This window comes from Tenebrio molitor, chromosome 3 (genome assembly GCF_963966145.1).
Source record: "Tenebrio molitor chromosome 3, icTenMoli1.1, whole genome shotgun sequence".
Classification (NCBI taxonomy): domain Eukaryota; kingdom Metazoa; phylum Arthropoda; class Insecta; order Coleoptera; family Tenebrionidae; genus Tenebrio; species Tenebrio molitor.
In genome coordinates this window covers 19,488,689-19,509,060 of record NC_091048.1, presented here as the reverse complement: position 1 = coordinate 19,509,060, position 20,372 = coordinate 19,488,689, and the positions used below count along the sequence as shown (strand labels likewise).

The 20,372-nt window shown below is 34.9% G+C and overlaps 1 protein-coding gene across 6 annotated transcripts in view; it reads left to right on the top strand.

Moving 5' to 3' along the window:
* RhoGAP100F (Rho GTPase activating protein at 100F) overlaps positions 1-20,372 on the top strand; it is a 46,238-nt gene that overhangs the window by 13,955 nt on the left and 11,911 nt on the right. For 5 of the 6 annotated variants that reach the window (XM_069042036.1, XM_069042037.1, XM_069042034.1 and 2 more), the window contains exons 3-5: positions 16,601-16,711; positions 17,065-17,148; positions 17,428-17,685. In XM_069042036.1, the coding sequence (XP_068898137.1) occupies positions 16,601-16,711; positions 17,065-17,148; positions 17,428-17,685 (453 nt within the window). Of the gene's footprint in view, positions 1-15,077; positions 15,162-16,600; positions 16,712-17,064; positions 17,149-17,427; positions 17,686-20,372 lie in introns of those variants that run through there. The other variant, XM_069042035.1, reaches the window with a different exon arrangement.

Below are 20,372 nucleotides of genomic sequence, written 5' to 3'. Positions count from 1 at the left end.
ATGTTGTTCGGTTTGCATAATTTTAATTGGGGCAAGAAATATATAGAAAGTTCTCTTTGAAGATGAATTAATAACACTAATTAATTGAAGTAGGTTACTTAATTTTAATTATTAACTTATGGTCTTTCTGAAATTTTCTCCTCTCAATTTTAAATGGTGCACTGAAAGTTTTTTCGTTCCAATGGTGAATGGTTCAACAATGAAATGAAAATAGGAAACTCTGAGAGGAACAAAGTAATTTGTGATTCGAGGGTAAAATTATCTCGTTTTGGTGACTTTCAAATTATTGTTTAGTTCCTATTTCCCTTGCAGAAAATTAACCATTTGTTTTTGTAGTTCTTTTTCTATTTTTTTCGTAGAAGTTGATTTTATTTATACAGGGTGTTTGGTGTTTAAGGTAACAAACTTTTCTTAGATGCACAGCTAGATTAAATGAACAATTTTTCTTAGTGACATTTTTTCAATTTGCTTTTTTTATTATGCTGAACTAAACTGACTAAACTCTGTTTCCACTGTTTGAGAGCCACTGATCATATCTGTAATTATTAAAACCAAGCTAATAAAGATTTGTAAAGGAAAATGGCTTAGCTGCCGCCTTTATAATTTAGAAATGGTGGATCCCACACAGTAGTTCTTCAAATTGAAAAAATGATTACTAGAAAATTGTAACACATACTAAAAAATGTTACTAGAATAAAAGTTTTATTTTGTCTATTTCTTTACAAAGGAGAAGTTTGTTACCTTATCCCCAAACACCCTGTATTTAGGTATAGAATTTTTTAGTGAATCCCAATTTGCATTGTTCCAGAAATAAAAAGCATAAAAATACCATCTGAAGTAACACCCATATCCGTTTAGATACATTTGTTTTGGTTTTAAATGATTGTAATGATTTTTATTTTTTACTAATACGATATTGTTTCTTTTCGTCATAGATACACATTATGAAAAACACCTCATAACTCCCTTGGGATTTGTCAAATTTTTTCGCCCTCCACATTGTTGACAACAAACTAATGAGAACGAAACTATAGCAACCACATATTCACGCAATTTTCCCTGCAAAATATTTTTAAGAAAGTTTTAACTTTTAAGTAGAGACTAAAAAATAAAATATTGTATGCACCACGGGAGATATTCATGTTTTTCCCCTAGGTTGACTTATAATTCCTCGGGCCAAAGGCCCTCGGATTATAACCACGTCAACCTCAGGGAAAAATCATGTTCATATCTCCCTTAATGCATAAATATCTATTGCTGATCCACCATCTCCCAAGTGATTCTAGGAATCTAAAACATTTTAACATGATATTTATTCTCCCATTTCCTGTTTACCTGTAAAATAATAGCACATTATGTTATATTATTGCTGAGGCTGCCGAACTAAGTAAGGCCAAAGCACATAAAACCATGTTTGCTCCGAATAACATATTTAGTTACTATCTTTTCTTCAAATGTCCAGGAGTTATTTTAAGGTAGAAGATTGGATAGACTGATAAATTAATGTAGCTCGTTTTGGAAAGCGTTACTATGACTATGACTAGTAGATAATTATAAACAACGCTGTGAACAAATTTTTTTTAAATAATTATTCGTCTGTCAACCCGTTTTAATTTGGATAGATTTTGTAAGTAGGTACAAGTTTCTTGATTAAATCTTATTTATTCACTTCAGTTTTCAATGTGTCAGATTCAGAAACGAATTTGTTAAAATTTGAGTTAGGAATTTAAATGATTTAGCTAGTTTACTTTATCTGCCGTTCGTCAGCGGAGATAATAACTTTATCTGCCGCTTGTCAGCTCGTCAGAGGCCATGGCAATGAAGTGATACTTCACTTGAAGAATAAACAACATTTTGGCGACATAATACATAAATTCTGTGCATGTTTTCAAACTCCCAATTCCAAATGGTACAAAAATGAAATGTCATTTTGGGAAATTAATTTGTAATTATATTAAGCAAATATGGGGATCTCGTTTTTTGTAAATTCACCAATTTCAAGAATTGGAACAATTCCTGAAATGTTAATACATAATCAATTTGTGTGTAGGGACATTTCATTGATTTTTTAAAGTGCCCAATTTCTCGCTGCCCACAAGTACGAGTAACATTTACACCACTACCAACGTGTTATTATTCCTTGGCCGCTATTGGTTGTCGTTATCGACTAGAGCTACGGTTTACGTTTTACTTTAATTACTATCGTGTGTACGTGGCCTCACGTGATGTTGATACATTCATAATGAGTAGTGCAAGGGGGAAAAGCGTGAATGGCATCGTATCGCATTTTTCATTCTGGTCTACAGGGAGGGCCGTGCAATTTGCATCTAGTTGTACTACGAGGGTACGTTCATATTTTAAAAGCGACCCCGTTCGAGATAGATTGTTTATGCGAATTTAAATTACCCGAAATTGAGTTATAAACATCTCATCTAATGGCGCAATATTTTCAAACACGTTAGGCCATCAGAGTCGCAAGGCATGTCTCTGATAGGGCATCGCTCCAATCCTGATTTATCACAGACTCGATTTAATTTCTCGGAGCGTGCTCGACTGCCGACTGACACTTGACATATGAGTCGATCAGAATTTGCGACCTGACTTATCGATCATATTTTTCATTATTAACGACGACTCCAGTCACGAATTATTTGCGGAATGTTAAGAATATCGAGGGACGGGCTGAATTTTTAAAATAGAGGCCTTTATTTAGCCCCGCATTAAAAATTTCTTTAGTCCTTTTGAAATATGAAAAATCGAAACATTTGTCCAGGACCTGCTCGCTATCGTAATGAAATTCTGTATTCTTATCTAAAAAAAGCTCCAGGAATTTAAATATGTTAATAGAATTTCTCCGTTTTGTTGTTTCGTGATGGCCCTCGCAGAGTTATTGCCGACTTAACTAAATTTGGCAACCGCGAATAATTAATTATTTTTTATGGCCATCGTAAATCTAACATTCATCATGCAAATATTTTTTGTTCAGTTAAATGAACTGCACACCGTTTGCGTTTACGGTTCTGCTGAAAATAAAGGAATTTGATTAAAAGGCTCGATACGAGATTTAAGGAGTTCTAGGACAACGTTTGCCTTTCCCGTTTTATTTCTTAATAAAATGAGTCGTAGTGTCTCTGTCGAGGCTTAATCACTAATAATAGATAATAAAAGCAGCTCGACACCATCGTTTGCCACCACCATAAACCAGTCAGGTTTTATTACTAGTCAAGAAGTGAGTGGCTACAACAGGTCAAACGCGTCAAAGGTCCCGAATGGGAACTGAATTAATAAGATTAGATTTTTCTTTCGACTAAACAGACTCAAGATATTACTCTCGAGATCATGGCGTGTTGGAATATTGCATTAAGTGTAGAACATGTACTTGTGTACCCTGCACGCCTGTTATATAGTTTGAGTCATTTAATATTATTATCCCCCATTCAGGGCGTACAAATTGCTAAATACGTTGGAACAAATGAATTTTCTCATCCCATTTCACCATATTTACCTGATTTGCTCAGTCGTAGCGAAGTCAAATAACATTAAGATATTATCCAGTTAAGGACTGAAAACTGTGTGTGCGTATTGAAAGCTGATCAGAACGGGCCTATAGAAATAGAGAAGGCACGATTCCCTAATACATTCAGCCTTAGACGAAGGAATCGCAGTGCCTGTATCGTATCGGCATACGCATTTTCTACCAAAATCTGGTTGGTTAAACATGGAGATAACATCATAAGAGAATGCGTCGAGACGTCCCAAAATTCGTTCCATCTTTTCCGAACAAATGGAAGGAAAATCCTTTCACATGTGGTACATCCCTGGTGAATTATTGACAGCGGGGCCAAATTGGGAACAACTTTCACCTACAATATGAATTAAAAAATTACCAGGCACAGCCTACGCTACGGTTGTGGATCGATTATTTAATTAATGAAAGACATGAAAGTGGAGGCTCTTTAAAAAACGTTGCTTGTTCAGTATGTTAATACAAATGTGATAAAATCATGCAAAAACGTATGGAAGTGGGGTAATTGGACAAAATTGTTGTTGTCGTTTTATCAGGAGAACCGTGAATGGAATTATTTCTTAAGCGGAACATAAAAATGCAAACTAGATATGAAAAGTTTGCTTCGTTTAAGGGTCAAAATTGAAGAAACCGTAAATTGTATAGATGAAAAACTTGTTACAAATATATTTCGTGTTGAAATTTTCTACCACTTACTTCTTTTTGTGACAGTTTGTAATTTTATTATCATACAGTTTTGAATATACGTATACGTATAATTACTAAAATCGCTAAAAAATAAAAGTGATCAAAATGGAATCGTCAAAATTACAAACTTGATTATTAATATTTGAAATTAGTACCTACAGCTGATAACTTCTTTGTTCAAAAAATATTTAAAAACATTTTTTGCAAAATAGTTTTGCTTGAAGTGCGACGGTTTAATAATTGTGAAACGTACGATATAGAGCGTTCAAAAAATTTGTTGACGAATGGCTTGGCACTTGCTTTTGTTTCCGTTAACGTATGGCCTAGCTTCGTCAGCTGTCAAATTATAGACGTCAACGTCATTTAGTCAGCGAACAAGAAGTAGTATGAATTATTTCTTTGGCAGAAGACAATTATTTTTAGAATTAACCAACGACAGTTTCTCTGGTTTTCTTAGTACTACATGATAGTTTTTTTTTATTAGACTATTGACTGAATTTACCATAAAATCATAAAATGATGGTTAAAGTGAGGTTATGTATATTTGAAAGAAGTGTTAAGGCATACCAATTAAAAAGACGACCTGGGTTTGTAAAAGAGAAAGAAAATCACATTTATTTTAGAGTGATTTATTATTCATAAAATATACCTACTCAGCGGCAAAATTAACCGCCCACCAAAATTTTATTAACTACATATTTTCAAATTAATCAAAGTTTAGCTGAGTTTTTATTTGACTTATCTCATTTATGTATTAGGTACATTAGATTATGAAGTCTTTGAATTCTTTTTTCTTGTCCATAAAATTTGATTCTTAAAGCACCCTTATTTGACAAAGCTAAGGGTCAGTTTATAGAAAGAAAATTAAATATTTAATTCGAATTAAATTTTAATGTGCGATTAACCTATGAATCCGAAACTTCGATTGGTTCAATCTGATCACGTGTTCAGTTAATCTGGCATTTGATTACGATTAACTTAATTTCACTTCTGTAAACTAGCCCTATGTTATTTAAAGCGGGCGGCTGAGTATAGATTTACGACATAAAGAAGACAGTAAACATTTTCAAATTTTAAATATTTTGTTAATTTATGAGTGTTTTGGATAAAGCTCTTTGTTTTTTGAAGGTACGATTTCAAACCAAAAAGTATTGATCTGTATAATAAAACATGACTATGACTATGACTCCATTAAAATATGTACAAGGTAAATGTCCACATAAATTTACGGCCAAGCAGGCTGTGATTTTTTTCTCATTTCCCAACGTAGGTTGTGTTTTAAGTTGACAAGTCGTTCATATACCTAACCTCATTTTGATCATATCTTCATTTGTTTTGATAAATAATAAATAGAAGTTTTCAGTTCATTGTATATTATTTCCTTAAGAAATTCTTATTATGGTGGTCCACTTTCACTTACTCGTTCTACACTTCCTGTTTCACGAAATATTTGACGAATGAACAGCTTTGTATGTGTTATAATATGTAGATTTATATCAAGTTATTCTATGCAAATTTTGACAAAATATAAATAATAGAATTTGGATTCCCTCATCACATTTACCGGGGAGATTCAAAGGGCAGGCTAATGGAGATATTAGAAATGAATTCATTCATAACTACTTTGCAAATACAGGGTGATTCATATACATAGTTTCATAAATATTTTAACGAGTGGCAGATTTCGGTCACCTGTATATCATAAAACATGAAAAATTAATAAAAATAATGTAAATATTAAAAATAGACTTAGCCAATGCTTAGATCAAGAAAACCTAAAGTAACGTATGTTCAAAAAAATGTGTGATCAACCAGTCTCGTGTTTGTTTTTGCTTCGGTTATCGTATGGCGTAGCTTCATCAGCTGCCAAATATTTCGTAAATCAGTCTAGAACGAATAAGTGGAAGTGAACGACCATCAATACGAATTTTTTAGGGAAATAATATAAAATGCATGCCTATAAAAGATTTGTCAACTAAAAAGACGACCAACGTTCGGCAATGAGAGAGAGGAAGCCAGGCCCTGCTTGACCACACTTTTATATGAACACAAGAACACGGTGCAAATGACGGACAAGTTAAATGTAAGACGTTCTTAAAAGAAATTATGTTTAATGAAATATGCTGCAAACGGTCATCAATGATATAGCTGTCTATACTGTGGAAGCAAAAAAATGTTAGGAACATGTTGTATTGTTGGAAACATATAATGTGAATTGTATCGTCGCTTCCAAACAAATGGAACTTTGATTTAGCTTGCCACAGAAGCTTTACTTGATCCTAAAAATATTCGAAACGTAATTTTGTGTGGTATGAAACTACGGAGGAGCAAAAGAGGTCCAACTTTAAGGCGTCGACTCTAAGCCTCATTTCTTCCCCATTTTTACCAGTTACTAACTGAAGATTTAAGAGAATTGCTAACTATGGATCCAGTGAAATGATACTGTTGCAAATCTTTGCTTCGAAGTTTTATCGTATAATAAAAATCGTTACGGCTTTTTACGTGGTATTTCAAGATGATATCTACTGGATGCTGGCTATATGACACGACAACTTTTGTTCCCACTATAACTTTGCTTTTAGCAAATAAAATATAGTTGCGTTTACACAATTTGAGTTTCAAAACAGTACTATTTTCATTTCATCTAATTAATTTGCAAAATTCTCACACAAAGAAAGTAAATGGCCTATTTAAAAAACCAATTATTAACAATATTTTCGAATCTCAAAGAGAATTCAGAAGAATAAAAAAATTGCTACATAAAGGAAAAATAAAATAAGACCAAGAAACACAAAAAGTAATTAAACCTAATCATTTGAAGTAAAACGAATATTAAAATATTCGTTTGTTGTTAAAACAAAACAGACAAAAATTGCAGAATATATTTGAAACATTGTATTGTTTTAAAATGAAATTATAAATCCATAAAGGGTGAATGTAATAAAAATGCTTCTGCCGTTGCCCGTTTATACAGACAATAAACAATTTCCCAAAAACTCTCCGTTTTTTCACAATTTGATTTAACCAAGCAAATGACGTTTATGTCAAAATTTACGAAACTGTACAGCTAACTATGTTTTATGTTTTTTAAATCAAAAAACAAATATCTACGGTAACTTTGCAAATGTATTGTGGGTTACATTTTCAATTCTGTCGGGTTCATTATCATTTGTGAAATACCCTCTATCTCCCTTAACACGTACTAATTCGGGTCAATAGAGTTGCAATACGATTGTTTCATCTTTATATTTTTTTGTTAATACTTTTTGCAAAAAATTTCCTTCCAACTAGAAAATTTTCGATTGACGAAATAAGCAAAAACTAAAGGAACCGTGTCTCGAGTGTAAACTTCATTTAAAAAAAGCCACGTTATTACCGAAATGTATGCAGATGCATTGTGGTGAAACTTTGTCGTTCTGTATTTTTTAGTGAACTGAAAAATTGATATAATATTTCGGCATGATAATCGTCCCTTTTGGAATTATTTATTATTCCTTTTTCCGGCAGGTGAAACTGCTTTCGCATTCTTTTGATGGGGAGAATTGGGATATTTCCACAGTTTTGACAATTCTTGGTGCTCTAGAATGTAGTAGAAGATCTACGTTTGTTTAGTAGTCACAATACTAGGTACATACAACCAATGACGCAAAAACTTTTATATTCTCTCCCATAATCTGCAATTTCGAAAAACTTTAAAGAGGAGAATTTTCTTTATGAAAATTAAGTTTATATCGGAAATTGTTGGACATCAGACAATAAAATAGTAACCAAGATGTGTCTAGCAACATAACGCGCTGTTTTAAATAGGTATTTTAGAAAATCTAGTTCCAAATTAGTTTGGGAGGTTCAAATTGAGCACGGTTTAATTCTGGAGTCTCGTTTAGAGGCGCTGATAAATAGACCGCTTTATAATAGTATTCAGTGTTAATTAATGTGAATCTAATTTGCAAAATTGCAGTATTCACGCATGTACTTTAGCAGTGTCATCCTTCATCCTGTACGAAACAGACGCTAAATGGTAGCAGTGGTGGCGCTAGCGTCGCTCGTGTACTATTACGTTCACGTCATAAGTTAGAACGTCTACAAATTGAAGTTTCTTTGGACCACCACTGGTCCAATAAAATTAGCGGCAGCACCTGCAAATGAAGTCTTCCCACAATAACGAAAATCACCTTATCTTAATTACGCAATATCCCGCTTCAGGTTGGATGATTTACTTTCTTCTCTGTCTCGGACACGACGGGCGTTCGTCGCGCAATATCGCGCGGCATTTCCTTCCGTCATGCTGCCAACCAGCAATTTCAATAAAGCGACCGGGGTGAATTCTTGTGCATACTAACCCCACGCACCGGCCCCCAGAAACACATCTAATTCAGTCCGTGGACTGCGGTCCTGATGAATTAAATATAATCGACGCCAGATTTACCTTTCATTCCGTCGTGTTTGCCCTCTGCCATGGTAAAATTTTTCATCCCCTATTCAAACGAGCTGACAACAATGTAAGTTAGTTCATAAGCTGCAAACATACACGGAGGAGGAAAAAGCAAATAATTGCTCGTAAAACATCCCCAAGTCGAGCGACAAAAAGAGGGAGGCATTTTCAGGCCGCCGCGAAACAGTTTCGGTTATTTGCGCGATCTTGCCGCCGGTCGTTTGTCTTTTGGTTTTATTTGTGAAAAGTTCACTTCTCCGAGAGACCAGAATCGATACTGAGGGAGGCTTCGGGATTTCCACGAGCCATATATCAAACTTGTACTTCAATGCGTGCATATTAAATCGCGAAATAAATACTCGCCAAAGACGCTCCCATCACGTTTAGGGTTGGCGTCCACCTGCACCGTCAAATTAACGGGGGAAACGAGTTACGATGACGCGCAGGAAACTTCAGACGCTTCCGACTGCATTTCTTCAGCGAGGGGAAAATGGTGGATGCGCCGGGAACACCAAATAATAAAACGCTTCCTTGATCTTGCCACCGCTTCCTTACGACTATCCGTGTTTTATCACGAACACGGGCTTGTTTAAACGAACATCATAAATTGTTAAAAGTTAACCGACCAAAATAATGCAAAACTCAATTTAGCGAAGAATGAAATTTTCTACAACTAATTAAGAATATGTATTGAGACACGAGAAGATTAAAAGATTACTCTTTAAGCGCATACGAATAGATGAATTTTTGCAAATCTTCACAACAATTATTTTTAATGAAACAGTTAATAAGCTTCATGTAACGTTGTCAGGTTTTAAAATTACCTGAACATTTTTTGCTTTGTAGATTTAGAGTTCTGAAACAAACCAAATATAAAATTCAAGTCGTTATAACGTTGTTTATGCTTTCCCTTGCTAAAGCTTAACAAAGTAAAATCAAAGCTTTGTGTAGTTCATTATTACTTCGTTTTGTCTTCATCCTAAAACGTCTGTTTAATCGCATTTGTTCTTCTACAATATGTAAAGGGTGTTTTTTTAAATTTGGCGTCGAAGCAAGCGTTGGAGAGTCGATTGAGATCGCACCACTCGTGTAAAAGTGTAAGATTTGAACAGCTGATCCGTGATCCGTAACCTGTATAGTGCGTTCACAATCGACAGTGCCTACTTCGACGCCAAATTTAAAAAAACACCCGTTATATTTCTTAGAATTACTTTAATTTGTTTGAAATTGTACAATTTATATTGTAAGCAGAACCATTTGAACTATTGGAACAAATTACAGCCTCTTTTTTTGATTCAAGGTAAAAAAGAAAATAAGAAACAATTCAGAAATGTTATAGTTCCTTGACCGCTATTTTCAGTTTAATGAATTCTTTTGTTGTTGTAGAAATGAGCACGAGTCGCAGATGAGTGGCTTATTTCCGAACAAGAAAAGCATGAGCGAAAAGAACTGAAAAATGTATCGAAATTAATTCGCATGCATGTGGAAGATTCAACAAGAAAATCGCACGTCAACATCAAATAATTACTTGATGTGTTTATTTTAAATATCAAACCAGCAATATGTGCGTTTTCAAGCTTTGTGCAGTTCATTTTGATAATACAGGGTTAGTCACATAAGAGTTACTGCTGAATTTTTTTAAATGCAACCCAAAATACATATATCATCGGTCACTTGCTTCGGTAAATTTTTCATGTTTTGCTTTGATCAAATAAAATATTGTATCAAGGGGCCTGTGTCATTTCATTACTCATTAGTATTTTGGGTTGCGTTTACACTCTTATGTGACTAACCCTGTACATTCATCCTAAAACGTTTGTTTGGTTGCATTTGCTGTTTTTCAATGTTTGTTTCAAATTATGAAATTTTTAACGTAAGCAGAAACCATTTAAAATCCTGAAACAAATTACAGTTTCTAAACCAAATTAGTACTTTTTTAGTCACTGTTAAGAAGAAAAAATCTATTAAAGCAGAAATATTATAGTTTCTTAACCTCTATTTTCAGTTAACGAATACTTTTATTGTTGTGGAAATAAGCACGAGTCGCAGACGAGTGCCCTATTTCCGAACAACAAGAAAAGATTGAGAAAAAAGCGATAAAAAATTTAAGGAAACGAATTCACATGCACATAAAATTGCCAACTTCAAATAATTACTTGAGGAGATTATTTATTTTAAATATTAAACGGGCAATACTCATATTTTCATGATAACGTTGACTAAAAAATTGTTTTATCTACGATTATCACATAAAAGCAACATTATTGATGTGAAATCTCTACTCTAAATTGTCATTTTATCCACCGAAAAATTAAAAGAGAGCTCTTATTGGTGCCCAGCCATGGATAAAATTGACAGGATCTTTTATCCATCTGGATTTTTGACCAATCAGAATTAGAAATATGTATTGGGATTTTTATTTCTCCACCATTGTCATGTTGGCAACAGTTTGTAGTATCCGCAGCAACATAACTAATTAACCAAATACAAGAACGTAGCCATGGTAACAAAACGAATATTAAATTATTTCAAAATATTGAATTAATATACCGGGTGTATTATGAAAAACCTTTGGTGCTATAACTTCCTTATTTTTGATCCGATTTTAACAAATGATACGTCAAACAAAATAGTTTTAGAAACACTATAACCCGACATGCTTTGATTTTTTTTTAACATTATATTTTTTGACAGACCGCAGCTCACTTTGTTTTTTTAAGTTGCACTGTATATTTTTTTATCTTTATTCTGATAGATGTTTATCTTCTGAATCATGATGAATTCAAATTATAGCCCATTTAAAACGATTTTGTTTGACATATCACTTATTAAAATCGGATAAAAAATGAGGAAGTTATAGCACCAAACGTTTTTCATAATACACCCGGTATATTTTTTTTTTGTATATATTTGATCGTATATAAAGTATAGTATTATACTCGCAAGTAAAGGTTTTTATCCACTCAAATGATTACATGCACTCGCCTTCAGCAACCCATTTTCGTGAATAAAAACCTTTTTTAGCCAATGGGATCTACGAAAAACTTTACACTTTAATTTTTTAAATTTCTGAAAATCTTTGTTGACATAAGAACCAAATGTTCTACTCTTTGTTGTACGTTTGCTGCAGGTATGTGATTTTCTATTATTATTTCAAAGTAAATTGTAGCAATTATTTATATTTTTTAACAAAAGTAGATTATTTCATTTTAACCAAATCTGTTAAAATTCTAGCTCTTTTAGGTTCATTTCTTACCACTATTATTAACACAACACAATAGAATAAACAAATACATACAGTGCTTTTAAGCATTTTGTCGTAATCTGTACTTGTAATCCATGAATATCATGATATACAGGGCGAGCAACAATAACTGTTTCAGTTGGCAAAAAAAATTTTCAAGACTGTGAATTGTACCTATTTCGGTTTGTTTTATTGACAATATTGACACCTGGTATACATTTCAAATTTAAACGTCTTGGTTTTTGTAATCTTTTATTAATAAAATGGTTTTCTCGTTGGAACATGATATAAAAGTCACCAAAAATCACCAGAATTTATTGCCAACTCAATCAGTACTTGTTGCTCACACGGTAGAAACAATTGTACAGAAAAATTATTTGTTATTTTTCTAAATTGATTTTTTTTACCAGATTACCAGAAAGTCTGTCAAATTTTATTAAATTATGTCTTCAAGTAAACCAGATTTATCTATCTTAACGACTGCAATACGTCTTATTAATGTAAAGCAGACAACTGCATCAAATAAAAGAAATAACTAAATATGTTAGTAGGTGTTAAATTTTTAATTAGAAAAAAATAATCGAAAGTAAATCTATTAAAAGCTTACATTTTAATATATTATTTAATTTCGTTTCGTTTCTGTTTATTCACTTACAAAACTTGAATAGAGAAAAATGAAGATACTGTTGTTTTTTTAGATTTCTACGTGGTACAAATGCGGAGTTAAATATCTATGTAACTTTCATTGTTTTCATGAATAAGATTTAAAAGTATAACGAAGTAAACTGTAAGGTACGAAACTTTTTTTTTAATTTAAAATATTGTTCTGGTTAATTTTGTGCAGTTATTACGAATATGGTTCAAAAAAAGGGGCCGTTGGAAACATGAAGACGAAAAATAAAAAGTGAATATGAAGTCTAGACCAAGAGACGACAAGCAATGTGAAAGAGGCGAGTAACGCCAAATGTCTAGTCAAATTTAAGAAGACAGACAAATAGACAAAAAATTGTGACAATACTGGAAAGCAGTAAATAAAAAGAAATGGGGATGCGAAAACAGAATGATGTCTAGTAAGAGTGGTGGCTCTGGAAAACAAGCATAATATAGATAAAAAACTGAATAACTGAAGGCAAACAGATGTGAACAAGACTATTACCACAAATGAAGGAATGCATGGGAAATATCCATGAATATAAAACGACAGTACAAACCGATGATTTAAGTATTTAGATGGGAAGAAGAATGCGAAAATAAAAAAAGTGATCGCAACTTGCGGATCCGCCAGTGGCGAAAGGGAATGTAAATTTTGGATAAACGCAGGATGGTGTGGTTTCCCCCTCGGTAGGATTTTAGCACCCACCTGCGCCCCCAATTAACGTCGAAAACAAGTTCCGATGACTCGGGGGGAACCCCACCGGTCAAACTTTCCCCCCGCGTTTCTTAAAGGCTCCGAGAAATGGTGGATGCGCCGGGTGCATGAAATAATAAAGCGCTCTGCCGGCATCACGACCGGTTCCTTGTGTCTTTTCATATCTAATAGGGGCCTGCGAACAATTCCAAGAAGGAGAGTACATAAAAGCGTCGCCTTCCAGCGCGAGTTATTTAAGATTAAAAGCTTTCCGCGCAAACATCAAAAAGTATCGCCGTTTTGTGTGACGGAATCAAATGTGTAATTAATGAGAGTCTGAAATCTCTTTCGGCGTTTACTTCTAAATAGGTGTTGCAATAACTCGAGGAGTTTGAAAGGATCCATTTACGCCGAAAGTTACCCTCTTCAGTTTCGGCTTTCTTAGGAAAATGTCTCGAGTCGCCGTTTTCTCGGGAGTTATCAGGGTATCGATGTTAATATCACCGACACTAATTTGCTCATTTGAGGGATTTATGCAAGGGTATAAATCGAAAGATGACAGATGTTGCCTCTCGACTACAGATGCAACAACAATTTTGATGCGGTGACAATTTATGATTTTCTTAAAACTTTGATTCTGCTTCGTGGAAACTTATTTGCATAAAGATACGATGATTATCTGCTGTTATAAATTTTACAGTCGCAATCGCTGCGATCAAAACACGATAAAAAACAATAAAAGTACCAATAAATATGCTAATTAGAATTTACAAACCCCAGTATAAAGCTGGTGGTATAAACGAGACCATTTATCACTTAATCAATCAATTCCGGTCTGATTGCTGTAATACGTTTCTGCATGACTGTGGTGGTTAATTGGATATAAATATTTTTATTTCTCTAAATGCGTTATAATTTAAGTTGTTTTGTTTTAGTAATATTTCAGGAGTAAATTGTTAGTCAGAGAATAATAAAATCGTGGGTTTGATTAATTTCTATTGAAATTGAAGAGAGTCGGAGTTATTTCCGTTGAATTGTAAATTTTCTAATATCATTGGAATATATTTTTCAAAGCAAATTGGAAAGATTCTGGATCTAAGTGCGGCGCTGGAGATTATGAGGAGTTAACGAAAGTAAATCCATCTCGTCTCAAATCAGCTTAAAAGAGAAAGAAAAGTTGAAAGGGAGGAAACTGCAATATTTCAGAATCTCATTGGAAAATCTCGCAATTAGTAGTGAAAACGAGACATAATCAAATGAATGTAACAAGAGACAAAAGTAATGAGGGGTAGTAGCGGACGGCGACCTTATCTTAGTGCTCCATTCCATTTTAATTGTTAACAATTATTAATAATGCCGAAAATTGTATAAAAGTTTAGCGTGAAAGGAGCGGGTCTGCCGTTAATGGTCCATTCGTCGGGGTGCTCCAAAAATATAAAGCAGCGGAGCGGATTTCAGTACCTACCCCCGACCTGAAATAAACCACTTATTCTCCACCGTTTCCTTAAGTTTCCTCCATCTGTTTAAATATTAAACAGGCGACATTTCAGCGTACATAAAACCGAATCCTGACACGCCATCAGCAACCATCGCCGGCCCTCCTCCACTTCACCCCTCGAAATTAAGAAAAACATTTCGCCCATTAGCTTTATCTCGTACGACTATCATACACAGGTCCGATCCATCAAAATCGCATGACTACTATACACGGCGAGATCGGGAATGAATTGGCACACGAATTTTGGCGGGAACCGTTCGGCGACCAATCACGTCTGTCGCCGGAGCGGCGCGCGCACTTTTACTCGCAAGTGACGTCACGGTGAAGATCAATAACAAGGCAGGCGAAATCAAGTTGGCGGTTACGAGTACGTTGATTTAGTTAATGTGCGATAAAAATGGCAAAGGCTGCTTTTTTACAAGAAAGGTAAATTAAATGTTTGTTAAAATGGCAGTGGCTAGTGATTGCGCGTTCGGTTTTTGAAATTGGCGCCACCTTTGTGTCATTCCGGCCGCTTTTTTCCCCGAATATATGCCGGATGTCTTGACAGGAACGGTATCGGGGAGCGATTTATTTATTAGGTTAAATTTTATTGGATCAGTTTATTGCACATCCTTAATCGACACCGGCAAACCACAAATCTATCTCTCGAACAGCGTTTTTTCCGACCCGTGCACTTTTTGAATTTTAATCAACAAGTAACGCAGCGAAACACCCCAGGATTCGCAGTGCCACCGGGATTCTGCCCCCGGGTCGCGGCCAGAACTGTTCGGCGCTCCAGGGGGCGCAGACCCCGCAGACACCGCCGGAGACACGTCGACGCGCTGCCAAATTGGGGTTTAATTAATTTCGTAATATTCATTGTGACGAAATTACAATGAGGGTGTCCCTCCACCCTTATCTCGCTTTGTGCGAAGTTACCGAAAATTTCCGCCAAATTTTCCCCGTGATTGATCGTTTAAAGAATCAATAACCAATTTATTTTATTCTTCCGACCCGAGCGATTATAAATTAACAAAACGAAATTTAATACGCCACCGAGTTCACACTAAACCACGTTGATTGCCGCCAACAATAAGCACAGCTTAACGGGGTTAACCGGTTCAGTTTTTGCAGCTTATTAATATCAATTTGCAGTGATGTCGCACCGGCTGAAAATAGAGCATCCCTTTGCTTCACCCCCTAAGCAGCGCGCGGACACAGTGCAGTGGTTTTTTCTCGTGTTTTGCAGTTGCTCTGGATGAAATATGACAGGTTAGAGGGTGAAAAACCGGCGTCTACAAATGTTCGGCACCAAGTACAAATTAACAAAGCAGAATGTAAAATTGTTGAAGTTTGGACAAGACCGCAACGTCGGTTCGACTCTCGAACAATAGGAAAGTTTGTCGAACGAGGGTCAAACCGGTTCAATTTTTGCAACTTATTAAATCAGGCTGCAGCTCAGCTTTATGACGTCACATCCCCGTAAAAGTTTTGCTTTCCCCGGTTACAAAGTTGCGGTTCATTTCGTTTTATTCGAGGAGGAACGGCGCGAAAACCTAATAACAAAGTGTATAATTCCTTGCAAAAATATGCAAGTTGGATAGTTTTGACGCCGCTTGAATAACAATGTCCGCGCGATCGACCCGCTGACAGCTCCTTCCCCGGAGTTTTCCGGTAATTTAAAGTAACAATAAATTCGTCCCGTTTGTCGCCCCGATGATGAATTCGTCAGCGATAAATCCGGGCCCGAGCTGCGTCCATAAATTATTTAAAGTAAACAACGCGAAATCACACACGAGCTCATAACTTTTGGCGGGTGACGTGTGTGTTTTTCGGGGGGTGGCTGTTTGAGGAGGCGGTGACAGTGCTCAATCTTGTTGCAGGATAATGGGCGAGAGGCTTTGGATCTCACGGCCTCTCCGCTGCGGGCTCCTCCGGCCCCTAACAACAGGACCAACCATCCGCCCATGGTCATTCAGGGAGACTTCAGGAAGGTAATTACCAATTGTCATGCTGATAATGGAGCCGAATCCGACAATCGTCGAGGGGCGAATGTCGAAACCAATTGAAAAGATATTACACGAAACTTTGGCCCAAATACGAAATCAATAGCCGAAATAACTTATTGCTTAATGCATTTTTAATGAATGTAATTACTTTTTTATGTCCACAGTTAAATATGTTAAGTGGCGCGGTGTAATTCCCGAATTTTTACCCCGAACAAAAACCCAATCGATTCCCGCGAGCTGATTCACGGCCGGGGACTCGATAAGGGTTAATGGTCCGATGCTTTTGTTTGTTGGCGGCTTGATGAATTCTTCCTGATCATGAAAATCCCCCGTTTTAGGTGTCCGGAATCAGCAGCGACATCTTCAAGCAGATAGAAGCCGTAGAGAACGATCACGATGCTTCAACAGCGGCCGCCTTGGAGGTACGTCCACAAAAATCCCTAATTTCTTCAAACCGGTCCTCTTCCCTCCCCAACACTCCCGGACTAATTAATTCATACAGAACGAGCCGTCACATTGCGACTCCGAATATTAATTCTCGACTGTACCCTAACTAGCTCCACTCCGTACCCTTTGAACTCCCGGGGAAAACGTTTTTAACTGCTCAAATTCCTTAACATCAAAGACAAAAATGAATTAACTGAATTATTTTTTTGTTGCTCGTTGAGACTTCAGCCTTGTCACGTTCACGTGTGTTCCAGCACGTGGAAAGACTCGGAGAGATGATAGTTAGGATTTTGGACTCGAGACATTTGGGTAGGTCAGCGGGAGACGCAGCGAAACGGTTCTTGGCCATGCAAGATGCCAAGCACACGGTGCAGTTTGTGGAAATTGTTAAAAGGCCAGGACAAACACTGGGTTTATACATAAGGGAAGGCAATGGGATAGACAGAAACGACGGCGTATTTATATCGAGAATAGCTTTGGAATCTGCCGTCTACAACAGCGGATGCCTTAAGGTAAGATATCTAGATAACACTCTTGCCTTTAATCCGACTAAATCAAATTGTTCCTTGAACTCTTGTCGACTGCAACAATGAAGTTTACAATGATATATTTTCAACCCTGAAGGTACCGAAATTATGAAGGAATCTTCATGAGGGGATTTTTTTTTAATATCATGCACATTTACATTTTCTACATTTTAAAAGTTTTAATCCATTTGGGGGATGGAAGAAGATGCTTATATAAAGGTTTATTGATTTTAACGGCGTTCAACTATTTTTAGTCGTGTTCAAATCTCCAAATAAAAAACCTTTTAAGAGAAAAAATATTATCTAAAAACCACGGATTTTATGAAACAAACTTCTAAAGTCGTAACAGAAGAATAAGTAGACATGATCAACAATTTTTTAAAAATCTTTTATGTATTAATTAATTATGACATGTACTGCAGCATTTAGAAAATAAAATATTTGAGAAATCATTAGAAAATATCGTATATTGAAAGTTATTTCATGAAGATATACCTGATTTATCATCTTCTATTACATTAGTTCTGAATTTAAAAGATATCTTTAAGTTAGATGCCAGTTTTGGATTCGGGATTTATGATACGCTAATAAACGAGCACCGTGGTTTTTATGACAAAAACGAGGGTTTCAAAGAGAACTAACAATTTAGTGTCACCGATAAAGCAATTTTAATGTGAAATAGATGAAAATTTGCTACCGGTGCCCTAGAGAAGGTGCCCAACGAGGCCATTTGGTCCAGGCGTCACATTTTAGGGTCCGGTAAAGTTTCTTTGTTGTGTTGCAATCGGTTGGGCAGTATTTGAAAAGTACTGAGTGTGTTCTTATAACTTTGGTTTGGATGAAAATTTTATTTTTATTACAGAGAACAAATTTTATGTTAATAGAGGCACGATGCAACTTTAGAAACTGGAATGAATAATAACCTTGTTCCACATGTTTAGCTAATTTGTGAAGGAGGGTTTGGAAAATTTTAAAATCAATTGAAAATATTGTGTAGAATTTAAAAAATCTCTCTCTGAAAGATCAAGATTGACTGCGTTGCTTTGAACATCCAAAATATTGAAGAATGAACAAAATTAAGCATTAAATGGGAAAACTTTTAAATCTGATCAAAATAAATATTACCGACTGTAAGGACCTACACAAGAAATTTTTTATTGAATAATTTTCTGTTTCCAAACAAAGTTTGTTGTCTAAAATGAGACAAGCGGGTTTGTCAAGTGATAGGTTTTCAAAACAAATTACTGCAAGTTATCGGTGCTTGCATAGTTAAGACAGAAAATAATCTAGAAGAAAAAAAATCGAGTGTAATTCGACAATATGGCTTTGGATTAAAGAACATAAAATCCTAGTTTCCTTTTATAATAGTATATTAAAACATGAGTTTTCTGGGGAATATTTACAACATCGGTGGCACGTACGGTAAATTTTCTTTTTTTACAGTGACTTTAAAATTAAAGGGTTCATACGTTTGACATTTGTTATTTCATAAAAATTTGCAAAAGCGCAAAATAAAACAGCCGAAAAGTCTAATACAAAATGTCGGACGGTAGGTATTTTCCAGCGCGAAAACTAGGTTTCAGGGCGAGGTGAAGCCGAGGGCCTGATTATTTTGAGCCTACCATACACCTACCGTACTCTAACTATTCAACACTCGCTAAAACAATTAATGTTTTTACTGTAAATAGTAAATATATTCACTCTCAAAAAAGAAAGAGACATTTATTCATGTTAAACTGACAAAAACCCCACTTTACTACTTTCTCATTTTAGAGGAATAAATTTATCATCGGTAATTACACAAGAGCTTTTTTCATCTGATTATTTCCTTCGCCTGTCAAATTTTAATTTTTAACCAGTCGCAAATTAAGAGACTATTGAAAATCACCGATCAACACAATATTATATCCATAAATGCTGTCTTCTTCAGATAAATGTCTTCTTTCTGTGTTCTCATTTTATTTAAAAAATAGTTTATTGATCAAATGTCAGAAGACATTCTGCGTTCTCTCACATTATTTTGTATTGCACGCAGTTTATTATGTACTCGTATAACGAGTAATAAGTACTAATAATGCTTTAGAAGTTGTTCCAAAAACAATATTTTATTTTTTAACTACTAAATTGGTGCTTTAAGCATCTAGTAATAAGTTTTTTGAACAAAATTAAAAGTTATCGGCAAAATTATAAGATCTTGAGATATTATCCTTGATTATTTCATTCATCATCGTTTTCGACCAATCGTAAGACTTTATTTTTAATTCTTTCTGTTCCTTTTTTAAATGTTTTCATTTTTAATTTTCAAGGCAATGCTGAATACTAGTGTCATATTTTTTACTTTTATGTCAAATGTCAACATGAATCGTCAACTTCCGACGAGCAACTTGCAACCATTTTAAAAGACTTTATTCATGAAATAATCTTACCGAATTACTTTCCTGCTTCTGAAATAATCTGTTGTAATACTCAAGTTGATTAAAATGCAACACTCCTGTAATTTTTTGACAAATTAAAACGTCAAAAAATGACATGCGTAGTCGTATTACAACTCGATAATTCATGTAATTACAAGTGATAATTTCTGTTTTCAACTAAAGTTATTTAGAAATTTGACGAGAAAAATGGCAAGACCCGAAGTAGAGGATTTTCGTAAGTTGACAACTTTTCGAAAC